The 13,920-nt window shown below is 53.7% G+C and overlaps 2 protein-coding genes across 2 annotated transcripts in view; both read left to right on the top strand.

The window, feature by feature from the left end:
• Window positions 1-10,409, top strand: part of LOC123253726 (serine/threonine-protein kinase WNK3-like) — a 41,438-nt gene extending 31,029 nt beyond the window's left edge. The window contains exons 15-22 of the mRNA XM_044682875.1: window positions 1,400-1,537; window positions 1,654-1,705; window positions 2,526-2,625; window positions 3,209-3,270; window positions 5,972-6,888; window positions 8,880-9,060; window positions 9,448-9,572; window positions 9,879-10,409. Of these exons, the coding sequence (XP_044538810.1) occupies window positions 1,400-1,537; window positions 1,654-1,705; window positions 2,526-2,625; window positions 3,209-3,270; window positions 5,972-6,888; window positions 8,880-9,060; window positions 9,448-9,572; window positions 9,879-10,409 (2,106 nt within the window). The remainder of the gene's footprint in view (window positions 1-1,399; window positions 1,538-1,653; window positions 1,706-2,525; window positions 2,626-3,208; window positions 3,271-5,971; window positions 6,889-8,879; window positions 9,061-9,447; window positions 9,573-9,878) is intronic.
• A 2,439-nt stretch (window positions 10,410-12,848) lies between these two features.
• Window positions 12,849-13,920, top strand: part of FAM120C (family with sequence similarity 120C) — a 31,518-nt gene continuing 30,446 nt past the window's right edge. The window contains exons 1-2 of the mRNA XM_044682874.1: window positions 12,849-12,947; window positions 13,091-13,156. Coding sequence (XP_044538809.1) covers window positions 12,849-12,947; window positions 13,091-13,156 — 165 coding nt within the window. The remainder of the gene's footprint in view (window positions 12,948-13,090; window positions 13,157-13,920) is intronic.

The following is a 13,920-nucleotide window of genomic DNA, read 5'->3' as shown; positions in this document are numbered from 1 at the left end:
CATCTACTTTCTTTTCAGTTCTCAGCCACCCCAGAAAGGGAGGAGGAGGGAGCAGGAAGGAAGGGAACAAGTGCTCATTAAGCACGGCAGGCCCTGGGCTAAGCACTTGACAGAGATTGTCTCACTTGGTCTTCACAACAAGCCTTAGAGGGAGGAGCTGTTAATGATCCCCATTTTACAGTTGAGCAGACTGAGGCAGGCAGAGGTGAGATGACTTGTCTGGGATCACCCAGCTAGGAGGTGTCTGAGGATGTATTTAAACCCAGTTCTTCCTGACACCAGTCCCAGCACGCTATCCGTCGTGCCGGCTAGCCGCTCCCCAAAGTGCCGCCGTGATGTACATGGAGGCTTTTTCCCTCTCGGGGCGTGTGCCTGGTAGTGGAATCTCGGGGTCAGGGGGCCCCCAAATTGGAACCCTTGCATTTGCGTAGTTCCAAATTGGCTTTTCAGAACAATTGTACCGATTCAGAGCTGTACCAGCAGCCTCCACCAGCGTGCCTCTCTTCCCCCACGGCCTCTACCATTCCAGGAAGACGGCAGACTTCCCTAGTCAGGTCAGGGCGTGTGCCACACGGACTTAGGCACTGGTCGAGCTCTTCCCTTCCATTGCCTAGAACCCATGGTGCCCTGCACCCATCGAAAATGCCCAGGCTGGCCCATTCACTTCCTTCTGTCGTGCCTCTCTGAAGAGGAGTGCTATATAGTGTCCTCTATACATATATGTACGTATGTATGTGTGTGTGCATGTGTAGAGGAGGGTGCTCCTGTGCAGGACCGGAAAGACAGGACTTCCTTTGACTCCTTCCCCCACACCTTGCCCCGCACCAAGCTTCCTGCTAACCACAATGGTGGTGTGTACCACTAGTTCGTCTGTTATGGTTCTTTGGCCCCTTGTGGGGTCATGTGACCTTTCCGTGTCTCTTCGTGCCTTCCTGAGAGATGTTCTCTCCTCAGTCTCTTCCTACGTTAGTCTTCAGGGCAGCCAAAATGAATCTGTGCCAGCCCTTCCTCGCCTGCCTCCGCACCTTTGCCGCTGAGGCTTTTCTCTCTCCCCTTCTTCTCCCTTCTGCCTTTTGGAACCCTGGACTCCCTCCCTCCAGGAGATCTTTCCTGGCTTCCTCGGGTCACTTTGTATGAATCTCGTCTGGCCGGGTGTCCGCTCCCAAAGAAAGGGCCTGTCTTCTTGCTTGGGGGGGGGGAGGGGGCCGTAGTGGGCGGTGGAGAGAGCTTTTCTCCTTTGGCGTGGCTCGGGATATGCGGCCCCTTTTGTTTGGGGGAGATGCACGTATGTGTCCAGCAGCCAACCCAATTGCTCTTGGCCGAGCTTAGCGGTGGGTCCTGAGAAGTAAGGTGCGGATCCCTTTCTTGAATGGGAAGGAACTTCATCGTCTCTTGGCAGGTGGAAGATAACTTTGTGCTAGAGGGCGAGAAGGCAAAGTTTGTGGAAGAATTGCAGGGGGTGGTGCGCCAGGCCCAGGATCTCCTTCGCACCCTCCCTGGTGGGGAGTCGGCTCCATCGGAATCTAGCAGCTATCAAGTAAGAGCCCTTGCGGGAATTGCATGTGCGCCTGCTGCGCACGAGGGGAGGAGGGGCTGGGGAGAGAGTGCCGGGCAGAAAAAAAGCCTTACTTGATTTCATCCTCTTGAATTCAGACAGGATCCGCTGAACAAACACAGACGAATGCCACCTCAGCTCAAGGCTGCAGTAAGTAGCTGCCATCTGTTCCCCCTTTGGCTCGAATTTGCCCTGCTTCCCAGGAAAGGTGCGTGGCACTGAGTGAGGGAATGGAACTGTTAGGAAAACTGCCCCGGCATTTCTGAAGGACCCTCCTTGGAAAACCCGAGCTCCGGTGCCCTGCCACTGGCTTTCTTCCTAAGAGCTCTGGTCACATGCATGCTTTGGGACCCGGAGAGATGTCGAGAATGCAGACGGCGTCTATCTGCTGGTGTGACCGGATCGTGCTCATTCGTCTAAGACTCGTTTTTCGGTTCACTTTTCCTTGCTTAGGCTCCTTCCGACGATGTGGTGGCCTGTTCTGGCCAATTGGAAGACAATACAGAAACCAGGGAATCGTTGGGTTCGGGGGGGGGGCAGCTCAAACCTGGGACCCTCAGCTCTCTTCCTCAGTTTCTCACGTTTTGCTGCATGCTTTGTGGGAGGGGCAGAAATGGAAGTGGGCTATCTGAGGCTCTGCCTGGCCACCATTCGCTCTTTGTGGTAGGGTACCTCCGTTTTGTGGGCACACAGAACCTGGGGAGTGCCCGCTGAAAAAACCCGAAGGACAGTGGCCTGCCTCGGATTGTTGCCAGTGGTGACTTTTGTTCTTCCAGCACATCTTAAGCTGATGGGAAGCGGCTTCGTTTTGGGCGTGTCAGACTCTTGGTCAGCAAGAGAGAGCCAGTCAGTGGAGCGCGGCCCACTGCTCCTCGAGAGAGAGATGTTGCTGAAACCATCGCCCTCACCCACCCGTCACCTCCCAAAGCTTCCCCGTGAGCTTAATGTGTCTGTGTTGTTCTTTCTGCAGTGGACTCGGCCCCTCAGTCCTCCCCAGTGGGTCGCTGGAGGTTCTGTATCAATCAGACCACCCGCAATCGTGAGCCCCAGTCTCCTCCTGCTCTCCAGCAGCCCCTGAGTCTTCCTGAGGCACAGCTCCTTGCTGGTAAGCTTGCGTTCTCTAGCTGGCTTTCTCCAGCAGACTCTCGTTAGGGCTCGGTGCTAGGCCCCGGTGTTGAGAAGGGGCAGAGAAACAAAAACCGAGCACTGGGTTGGGGCTCATGATCCTCCAGCCTTTGCTTCCAGGCGAAATTTACTTGGAGAAACCTTGAGTTGGCTTTGGATTTATGCCACGTTTTCCTTCTTTTATTAACGACTCTCCAAAGTTGGGGGTGGGGGGTGGGGAGAAAAGCTTCATGGTCAGGGTTAGCTCCCTGGACTGGGTGGGAGCCACCCCATGCCCTTGGATTTTTCCCTCATCCCGGTGTTTCCTTTGAGGGTTTTGAGTTAGTGCTCTGGCCTTAGAATGACCTCCCGTGAACACCGAGCTGCCCATGCGACAGTCTCCATTTCCTCATCCGTAAGATTGGCCCGAGAGATCGGAGGCTTCGATGGGGAGGGGAAGCGCAGCCAAATTCACCAGGGCGGGTAATCTCCAGAGAGCTGCATCGTTCTTGCGTTCTTCTTGGGAAACTGAGCTTTCCCAGTTCCGAGTGCTGAGGCAAAGCTCCCAGACAGACCCCCCCCTCTGCCTTTTCCTTGTTCGTCCTCTGGTGGCCGAGGGTTTTGGAATGAACTTCTTGGAAGCGATGCGGGCTGGGCCTTGGACACGGTCTGGTCCAACGAGCGCTGGTTAACCACTTTCTGCCGTGTCTAAGGTGCTGCCACAGGCACGAGAGAGACAGAGGAGGAGTGAAGCACAGGCGCTCCCAGGGTCGTGGATAGGGGGCCACCGTGCCAGAAAGGCAAGGCCTTTTGGAAGCAGGTGGATCTGGAGCTGAGACCTGAGGGAAACCAGTAGGTGGAGATGGGGAGCGAGAGGATTCCAGGCATAGGGAGAGCCCACCAAAACGCCTGCAGCTGACAGTTAGCAAGCTTGGTCCAATGAGCACTGGCTTGAAGAGTCACACTGATAGGGGGAGGAGGAAGGGTTAGGGAGACTGGCAAGGGAGGAGGGTGCCAAGTTCCAAAAGCCACTGACCACTTTATCTTTGACCCTAGAGGCGATGGGAAGGCTCGGTCAGAACTGGGCTTTTGGAAAATCACTTTGGGACGGAGTGAAGAGAGGCCCGGGGCAAGCAGACCCTGCCTGCCCTCCCCTCCACTCCAGCCAAAATCCGAAATAAGGCTCAAGAAATGCCAGCAAATAAGGGAGGGTGGCGGTGGGTAAGTGGGGGGTGGGTAGCACATAAGTGTTGAACTCAAGAGTCCAGAAGACTTGAGTTCAGATGTTCCTGTGGTGGCTGGCTGTGTGAACCAGGACAGGTCACTTACCTCATTTTAGCCTCGGTTTCCCTATGTATAAAACGGGAGTGATAATAGTGCTTCCGTTACGAGGTTGTTGTATAGATCGAATGAGAATAGCATATGAAAAGTGCTCCGCAAATCTGAAAGTGCCATCTAAACGCTCGCTAGTTGGCCAGCTGCACAAGAGCCCATTTGGGAGGGAACCACTGCCAAGCCAATGGCACTGTAGGCAGCTTAGCTGGTAATCTCCCAGCATGACCATACACCGGTCAGGGATTTGTCAGGAGTAGAAGAGCCGCCCCCGCCCCCAGTGGGCACCCTGGCAGGCCCCGTGGTACTGCAGTGACCCGAGTACAGCCCAGACCTTTGAGCGCCAAAGTCCTTCCAGCTCTGTCCTCGGGCGCCAGAGAGAGCCCCGAAGGGCAGACCTAAGCATGGCTGACCACCCTGCCACAGAGGGGAGCAGGAGTGAAGTCTGACCTTGGCACAGAGTCCAATTAAGGAGTTCAGGCCAGAGAGAGAGGCAGTCCAAGAAGACACTGAGCATTTATTGCCCAGTAGAGCCACCTAGAGGAAAGAGTCATTTCCTTCCCCCCCCCCCCCCCACACACAACTGCAAGAGGACACAAAGGGGGAAAAAAGACGGGGTTTCCACAAGGACTCCCCGAATCCCTAAGAGAACCCTTTGTACAAGGCTGGCCACAGGGTAATGCCCACCTACCTTGAAAGACTACTAACCTCTGCCCAGCGCTACGTCTCCAGAGGGCCGATGGGGAATGAATTGGGTCACCCGCCTCTTGCCAGAGAAGCAGTGGCCTCGAAGTGCCGAAAGACGCTTGCCACATTTGTGTAGGGGTCCCCGTTGGCTTGGTTTTGCTTGTTTGTTTGGCTTTTTCATTGGGAAGGGGGGGAGGGGTTTCATGCATGACGCCTCACAGAAAACGAGGGCTACAGACAGCATTTGACGGAAGGAACAGAAGAGAAGTAAATTCCATAGGAAGCACCAGGCTGGACGCTTTTGAAAAGTAACTTGCGGCATTTATTTAACTGTGCCGTTAAAAACAGTTTGGTGTGAAACGGAGACTCGCCACGTCCTCTAAAACCCCGATTCCTCTTGCGTGGCTCCCGTTGGTATGGAGATGCTCCTTTTCTTGGTGTTTTAAAGTTAAAAATGAAAAAAGCCCGCCAGTTAAATCAAAGGCTAGCCGGCGGACGGATAACTTCTCCTTGGGAATGGTCGGGTCCCCTTGGAGACGAGCGATCCGGACTCGGCGTTAGGGTTAGCCAGCTCGCTCCTCGGCCATTTCCTCGACCGTTTTGGGGACTGCCGATGCCGTGTCGCAGGACGGTGTGACGTTGAGTCTGTTGAGCAGCGATCTTCTCGGTCCCGGTTGCTTTTCCCAAGCCTTTGCACAACCTGCTCCAGGCAGCCTGGATTCTTTTCCGGCTTCTCTTCATCGTCTCTTTTTCACACGTCCTGCCCGACCCCTGCCGTCGTTCCCAAGCCTTCTGGCTGTTGAGGCCAGATGGGATGTTCCCAACATTTCTGAACAGCTGTTCCTTTTCTCCCTCTTCCATATAGAGGCACATGAAGAGACACTAGAGCCTCTGATTTCAAAGAACCCAATCACTTTCCTTAAAGGAACTGGTGCTGAGCGCCCCCCACCCCCACGTTCTTGGCCTTCTTCATGCAATTAGCTTGGCCAGGAAAGGTATTTGATTGGGATTGGAGGACGGCTTCACCTCGTGATGAGGGAGTTGCCTTGATGAACGCATGGGCTCTGCACATTAAACAGAGAGATGTCTAGGCTGGAGCCCTCCGGTTCAGAGGGGAGATGGCCTTTTTTCTTCTTTAACTTGGAAATTTCCCCAGGCCCAGCCCCCCCAACCCCCCCGGTGACAGAGAGGGTCCGTACCCTGCAGGGATAGCACAGCCTTCATTTGGGCCTGAGGTCCTTTCTTAAGGTCTCGCTCTATTTGTTCTAGGTCTGGGTAACGCTAGCCACGGAGAGCCCTTCTCACAAGATACACTTCTCATTGTGTCAGCCAGCTCGCCCCAGGGCGAGCTCTCGGCTTCCGAAGCAGAGCCCAAGGATTTGGCAGATGGCAAGATTTTGGAATGTGCTGGTCCTGAAACTGAACAGCCAGCCCCTCTTCATCAGCCGGAAGAGAGCAGAGCGCCACCGCTCCATTTCGCTTCAGTACATCTTGCTCACATCAAGTTCGAGGAGTCCATTCACCAAGTCCCCGGCACACACCTGCCTGCGTATCCGGGGCACCGAGCTGAGGGCCACCCGGATTTAGGTGTTGCCCACCCTGGAGAGTCACCCGCATTCACAGAGAGCCCAGTTCCACTGCAGATGGGTGTGTCGGAGCCGAGCCCTCCGTCCTCCTCAGCGCAGAGGCCACCTAGGTGTGACACCTTGGCCTCTCGAGAGGGTGCAGCTGCCGTGGGCATGGAAGCCGCACCCTGTGCCCCTCAGTTGGCCGGGCTGGCCCAGAGCCCAGGCCTTGATCCAGCCCCTCTTCCTTCTTCCTTGGTGCCTGAGGGAGATGGCGAAAGACCTCCAAAGCTAGAATTTGTAGACAACCGAATTAAAACCCTGGATGAGAAATTAAGGAACCTGCTGTACCAAGAGCACAGCACAGCCGGTCTCTACCCCGAGAGTCAGAAGGACGGCCCGAACCTCGAGTCTCCGTTTTCTTCTTCCTCTTCGGCCGAGGAGACTCTCTGTGGCCCTGGGCCTGAAGTTCTGGGTGCGGGGTACCACAGAAGCCGGGGCAGCCCCACGCAGCGGGCTGGTACACAGCAGGCCCACTCGGAGCTTCTGGCGCTCTCTGCCGTGGATCAGCCTGCTAATGTTGCCGTGCTCAAAAGGGAGCCACCCAGCGTGGCCACGTCTGTACCCCGTGAGTTGGGTTTGCGTGTAAGTATCCTTCGTTTTACTATAGTGTGTTCTCTCCTCTTCCCTCAGAGGGCACAGTGACCTGGACCAAAAGAGTTGGCAAAGATGTCGTTCTTAACGCTCCAGGAAGCTGAGACTTGGCTACCACTTTAGGGACTCCCCTTGCCAATGTGGCTCGTGGACCCTCTTCAGGTGGTCTCTGAGTGAAAAAGCCCTCGCCCTGGAGCCAGTATGACTTCAGTGTGTAGTCAGTTGGGCAGCAGCCAGTGTGTCAGGGCCCAGCTCTGCCAGGGCGAGGCCTTTGAAACTGCTGGATGTACGTACTCCAGGCCACAATTAAGTGGATGAAGCAATCCCAGAAGCCTTCTTGGCCCTGCTTTAGGGACAGAGGAAGTCTGGGGTTTTTTTTCCTAAGGGGAGCACAGGCGTATTAGCAGACTGTTGGAAGCCTAAGAAACGATCTAGTCCAATCCCTTCATTTTGCAGAGGGGAAGGAAACCAAAGCAGCCCTGAGAGGCCCAGAATCAAGGTGCAGAGCAGCGTAGGGGGCACCCTGAGGGGGCCCCATGTGTTACCCTTTGTCGTCCTTACAGCATAACAAGCAGAAGGGCTAGTCTTTGTTCTTAAAAGAAGGACCCTTAGGGTTACTGGGGAGTAAAAGCTCAACGCTGCTCTCCGAGTTCGCCGTGGCTGTGCTCGGGCTCACCCTCGCTTTATGGTGGCGGCGGCGGCGGCGGCGGCATCTGAAAAGCTGGGGGTGCTCCCGGGGCCGATGGGTTCCCGCAGTCCCAAACCTTCCTACTTTTCAGCTTCTTGTCAAAGCCCTGCTTAGAGCTAAGAAGTGTGGCTGTGTGTCTTCAAAGGGTATGATGGGGGCCTTTTGTCCAAATGGAGCAAAAAGCCCTTGGGAAGAAGACCGTGGACTTTGGGGGGCCAAAGGGCTTCCAAAGACGGTCGTGCCAGTAGCTGATGTTCTTTAGGAAGAGCTGTAAGTAGCCCGTAGGGACAGAGTGCCAGTGAATTGGAAAGGGCCCAGGCTATAGAGTGGAGTCTTGGGAGGCTCTCTGTCGATGTCCAGTCGGGGTGTCACCCCACAGGGGCCAGCTCTCTTTGCAGTAACATGGCCAGTTGGTCTTCTGGGTATCCGAGAGGCCTTTCCATTATTTCCCTGATGGGCCTTGAGAGAATGCTGCTCTCCTTCCAGAGTCAGCCTTTACCTGACCCTGCCTCTGCCCAGGGGCACTAGCTACTGGCGTGGATTAAGGCTCTACTTTGACCAGTTCCTCAGGCTTTCTTGGCAGGAGAGCTCCAAGATTTGCCCGCTTCTAGCTTAGTCTAAACTGGCCTCGGGTCTTAGGATATGCTTACACAGAAGGGATGCCTTCTGACCTTTCCTCACATCCGCCCATCTTCAGGAATGAAAATGGGTAGCTGGTGGATTTTCAGTAATCTCTTCTTGGAAGATTGTCCGGCCCCTTTTCAAACCGGTGTTCTCTGCAAGCATGGTTTGGGGGCAGGAAAGGCATAGTATCGTTGAGGAACCCTAATTACCAGGCCTCGGGGGAGAGGGGGGAAGGACGGAACGAAGGAAGGAACATTTTTCATAGTACCTATGCTAAGCCCTTTACAGATACAGTCTCATTTTATCCTCACTGGGATAGGGCAGGACTTTTACTCTCCTCGTTTTACAAATGAGGAAACTGAGGCAGGCAGAGATGAAGTGACCTTCCCAGGGTCACCTAGTGGCAGCAACCCCTTGCTGCTTGCCTCAATGAAACTAAAAGAGCCTATAGAAAAAGAGCTTCAGTCTGAACTAAAGGGGAAAGTGGAATTCTCATTTCCTCTAGTGTGGAGGTGGGGTGAGCCGATTTGGAGGCCATCATCTGAGAAAACTCAACCAGGACAAAATCTGGCGAGTCCCTCCCAGTTTTCTATAAGGAGCCTTCGAGCCATTTGCAAGGTCAGCTTGGAAGTTACTGCCCTGTGTTTTTTCTTGTTCTTATCTCCTTTAGGAGGTGCCCCTGGACGCTTCCCTTCCAGGGGATCCCGAAGCCTACCCTGCTACTGGGTTGAGCGGTGGTGGCGGTGGCAGCGGCGGCAATGGCGGTGGTGGCGGCCGCAGCAGCACCTTCCATCTACACACAGGAGGTGGATATCTTGGCCTAAGCCTCACTTGTCCTAGTCTCAGAGATCGTGCCCCGCAAGTTAGAAAGCTGTCAAGGTGGCGAAGCATGCCCACAGCCAGGGCCCGAGATGAGGCAGCGATGTCACTGCTCATGCCCTTTGGGGATGCTGGTTTTCACAAACGAGCGTCGCCCCTTTTCCCACCAAACTGTGGCCGTCGCTGTCACTGGCCTTTGGTTTTCCGTAACCGATTTGTTCCCATTTTTCATTTCGCGTAGAAGCTCAGATTGGCAAAGCGTCTCGCGAGCTCGGGAACGGGTGGGCTGTCGCTCACTCTTGCACCGACAGCCTGTAAACTCTCTAGGCCGAATGAAGCTTTTTGGGGGTCGGATGAACACACGAAATCTTGACCACACTGTTCTCCTTTGTGTGTTTATTGTTGGGCCCGGCCTGCAGCGGAGACGGCGGCGGCGGCGACGACGAGAGCAGAAGTTACTCCAGCCTCACTGCCTCAGGCAGGAGAATCTGCCTTTCTCGACAAGTGCATGGCGACTGGCTCATTTCAGCGGGGCAGGTTCCAGGTTGGTCTCTCGGGCGATCCTTTATCTGAAAGGCTTTTGAGAGGGGGGTTGAGTACCCAGATTTGACATCTCCTCAGTGGCCCTCTTCCCCATGATGCTCGGGGTTCCCTGATGCGTCGCCTTTACGTTATGATTTGGAGAATTCAGATTCTCTGCGCTGGGGCTCTCCTTCCGCATGCTGGGTCATGATCTCTGGGAGAGTTGGGGCGGGGGGGGCGGGGATGGGCGAGCGGTTGGGGCTTGTGGGTAGGTAGCCTTTGGCCGCTTTGGGATTAGAACGGCCGCTTCACTCTCTTTGTGTTTCAGGTTGTCACCGTGCCCCATCAGCAGGTGAGTAAAGTTGCTTCTGGTGACAAAGACGGTGTACCCACCGCCATTCAAGGCCTTGCCGATCCCAGCACAGATGATGGAAAAGAGACTACTTGGCTTTCTTCGGTCACTCTCGGCTCTCTCCATGAACCTCACAAAGATGATGACCGAGATGGGGAGAACCTTTTATCTCTCAGCACATGTGAGACTGATCCAGCCTCCGTGACTCCAGAGAAAGATACCTCTGCTCCAGAAAGCAGTGCGCAGTCCGGGCCCGAGCTGTGGCTTAAGGACAGGCCTGGCGAGGCCGTTTGGACACAGCTGAGCTCGGAGAGTGAATCTTCAGCTCCTCTTGGCCCCTCTGAAGAATTAGGGGGAAGCCCTGGGGCAGTCCAAGAAGGATCCCCCTATGTGCAGACCCAGAGCACACTCTTCTATTCTCCATCCTCCCCAATGAGCAGTGACAACGAATCTGAAATCGAAGACGAGGACCTGAAAGTCGAGCTTCAGAAATTACGGGAAAAGTGAGTATTGTTGGGGGGGGGGGGTTGGGGGTGGACACGGGATTCGGGATCGAGAAGCCCAAAGTGTCTGGAATCAGCCTGACGTGACAAGGGCGGAACGTATTTGAGGCTCACTGGAATTTCGAAAGCTGCCTTTCTGCTTTCTAAGCTTTAGGAATGTTGATTTTGAAGTGACCGCAGTTGCAAGTATCTAATGTCTCATTTCCATTTGCTGGTAACTCTGCTAACATGCTCCTGTTTTCTTTTCTTTTCTTTAAAAAAAATTTTTTTTTGTTTAAACCCTCCCCTTCCATCCTGGAGTCAGTACTGTGTATTGGCCCCAAGGCAGAAGAGTGGTAAGGGTGGGCAATGGGGGGAGGGGGGTGGTCAAGTGACTTGCCCAGGGTCACACAGCTAGGAAGGATCTGAGGTCAGATTGGAACCTAGGGCCCTCCCGTCTTTAGGCCTGGCTCTCCATCCACTGAGCTACCCAGCTGCCCCCCATGTCCCTGTTTTCTTAAGGAGTTGAAGCCAAATCTGTTCCAAGAGTAGTTAGAAGGGCCTCAGGCCCAGAATCGAATCGAATCCCTCAGCTACTATAGGGCCATCCCATGAGAAAAGAAGGGGCCACAGCTGAGGAAGCGGAGGCTCATTCGGGTGAAGCCACTAGCCTGGGGGCCTATGTCTAGGCTCCAAACACCAGGCAGAGACGACTTTTTTGCATAGTTAGTGTTTTCTTTACAAATTTGGGTTTGTTTTAGCTTCTACCTGACAGCTTTCAAATATGGCCATCACATCTTCCCCAAGTCTTTTCTTCTTCTGGATTGTCCAGTCACTTAACCATTCCATGCCTCGATCCTCCTTGTAAGGGGGGAAAAGGGGTTTGGGGGTTCAACAGATTGAAAGGTGGTCGCCGGGGGAAACCTCCCCAATTTAGGAATAACCTCAAGTCAAAATTGACTTTATGGAAGTTTATTTACAATTGAGAAGAGAGAGAGGAAGTGAGGAAATGAGAACCTAACCCGGTAGGTCAATTGCTCCGATCCTCTAATGAATCCAGGTAGATCTAAGTAACCCTCGGCCGAGAGGCAGAGGGCCATTCACAGAGTCTGTTAAAGGAAGTTCCTTGAGAGAAGTTCAAGAAGATTCAGTCAGTCTTTAAACTCACCAAGGTTTTAGCGTTCCAGCCAGCACTCCTCCCCGGACCAGAAGAACTCCTTCACCAGCCGCCCCCAATCGCAGTAGACGCTTCTCGTATGACCGCCTAGGCGGCAGTCACTTGACTCTGATTCGTCACCCACTCTCCACACCGGGTTATGAATGGGAAGGGCTCTCACCTTTGGTGATTCAATCTGAAGATGGGCAGTGCGGACTTAATCTAATGCTCACATCCCCAACTTTCAGTTGGCTCCTTCTAGCTCTGGATCTAACGTCTGTGAACCCACATGGCGACGAAGGGCCTTGAGGTCCGTGTCCTAGCTGGGAGAGTTGAGGCGAAAAAGGCTTTGGGCATCACCCTAGCCACCCAATCATGTCACCTTCCCTTAGATGCTTTTGAGCTTATCTGCGTCCTTCCAGAACTGAATGCAGTAGTCCCAGGAGAGCAGGCAGTCAGACTAGGGCAGAGGACAGAAAGGCTATCACACTGCCCTTGGCCTAATGCAGCCCACATTTGGATGAGCTTTCTTGGGGGCCACGTCATAGCACTACCTCACATTGAGCCTGCTGGCCACTCAGACCCCCAGATCTTTTTCAGATGAGCTTCAGGAAGTGTTTGGCCATCCCTAGAACTAAAATTTCCAAATTTCCTGCAGTGTTGTTTTAATAAAGGAATAAACCTGGCATTCTAGGGTTGGTGGGCACATGTGGATATTTTTTTCTAGCCTTTTTTCCCTGTAGATGTTCCAAAAATTTAGGAAAAAATGTTGATGTAAATTGATAGGAGTCCATCGAAGTACGTATTAAGTAGCATATGTTAGATTGGCCATTTCTTACAGGTCACTATGATTCTGTTATGCGTATAGAATGGCCGAAGTGCTTACCGGGTGCCAAGCATCGTGCTGTGCATTGGGGAACCTCACACATCTGTCTTCTCTTCTTCCCACCTATTCTCTTCAATTGAGAATGAAGGAAAAACAAAACCTCTGGTAGAAACTTGTATAGTCGAGCAAAGCCAATGCCTGCTTTAGCCATTTCCAAAGAAACGTGCCTCAGGCCGGCCCTCGAAGCACACGGGTCGTCCAGCTGGGGGCGGATAGCACGGAACACCGCAAGCCCCCCGGCGTCAGGCTTGGTCACTGCGTTAGTCAGAGTTGGTTGTCTTGACAGCGTCGTTGGCACTGGATATGTTGTTCCCCTGGTCCCGCTTGTTTCCCTCAGCACCGGCTCATTCAGATCTTCTAGCCTGCTAGATAGCACACCATTACATTCACGTATTGGAACTTGTTCGGCCATCGTCCCAGCGATGAGCGCGCTCATGTTCTCAAAGGGGGAGTCGGCACATAGGAGAGGTGGCAGGAGGAGGTCAACTGAAAAGGGCCCCGTGGTCCTTCAGGTACAGACGGTACAGATGTGAGGCGGGGGGGAGGGGGGTGAGAGGCGCCACGTGTCCATGAATATAACCAGGCAGGTTTGTAAAAAAGTATTTAATCGTTTTCTCCAATCCATGCAGAAACCATTTTTGACCATCGTTTTCTGACTTTTTAGGGACGAGTCCAGTATAGGCCCCACCAGTGCTTTCATGCAGTACGTTATTTCCGTATTGCTCGTGTTGTGACAGAAGACACGTAGCTCCCATGTAATAGAAAACTCGCGGAGGAAATGAAGCGGAAGATGGCCTGCCATCTGATGAAGCCAATAGTTCCTTCCTTGGCTGTGGAGAACGTTTTTTTTTCATCATGGGTCCCTTTGGTGATGATGGTTTAGTTGTTCGCAGCTGATCATTAGATGATATTTCTGTTACTGTTAGGCATCATTCTCCCGCTTCTGCTTGTTTCACTCTGTATCAGTTCATGCAAGTTTTTCTAGGTTTTCCTAGTAGTTTCTATAGCACCTGCAGGGGTTTCTCGCTAGCCTGGTGGCTGCTGCCGTCCCTGGGGCTCTTGATGGCTGGCTCCTCTTCCACAGGGCTTAGTCCTCTGGGCGATGGCTGTTGGAACACTGACCCCCACCCCCACCCCGCTGGTTTGGGATTTGGGTTGTGGCCAAGGTGATGGCAACAGTTTGAGGTTATCTGTATCTGCCTCCGTTTGGCTCTCAGCCTCCTAACTGTAGCCACATTCCCCTGACCCCCACCGCCCACCCACACATCAGAGGTCTTTTGTAATCCTTGGGTTTGGCAGAGTAGGAGCCCATGACATCTGTACCCTAATCCGTTCAGCCATTCTGGTTTCTTTTAGTCTTTTGCCACGATAAGTGATGCCACTGAGTCCATTTTGGGATGGTTTTTGTCTCTGTTGTCGCTGAGCTACCCCCTCCCCCCCTCGGTGTGGTGGGATCACCGTGTTCTCCCCCCCCGCCCCGTTTATGTTGCATTT

The sequence above is a fragment of the Gracilinanus agilis genome, chromosome X, assembly GCF_016433145.1.
Source record: "Gracilinanus agilis isolate LMUSP501 chromosome X, AgileGrace, whole genome shotgun sequence".
In the NCBI taxonomy this organism is placed as follows: domain Eukaryota; kingdom Metazoa; phylum Chordata; class Mammalia; order Didelphimorphia; family Didelphidae; genus Gracilinanus; species Gracilinanus agilis.
The sequence above is the reverse complement of the archived record's forward strand: the minus strand, read 5'-3'. Positions and strand labels throughout refer to the sequence as shown.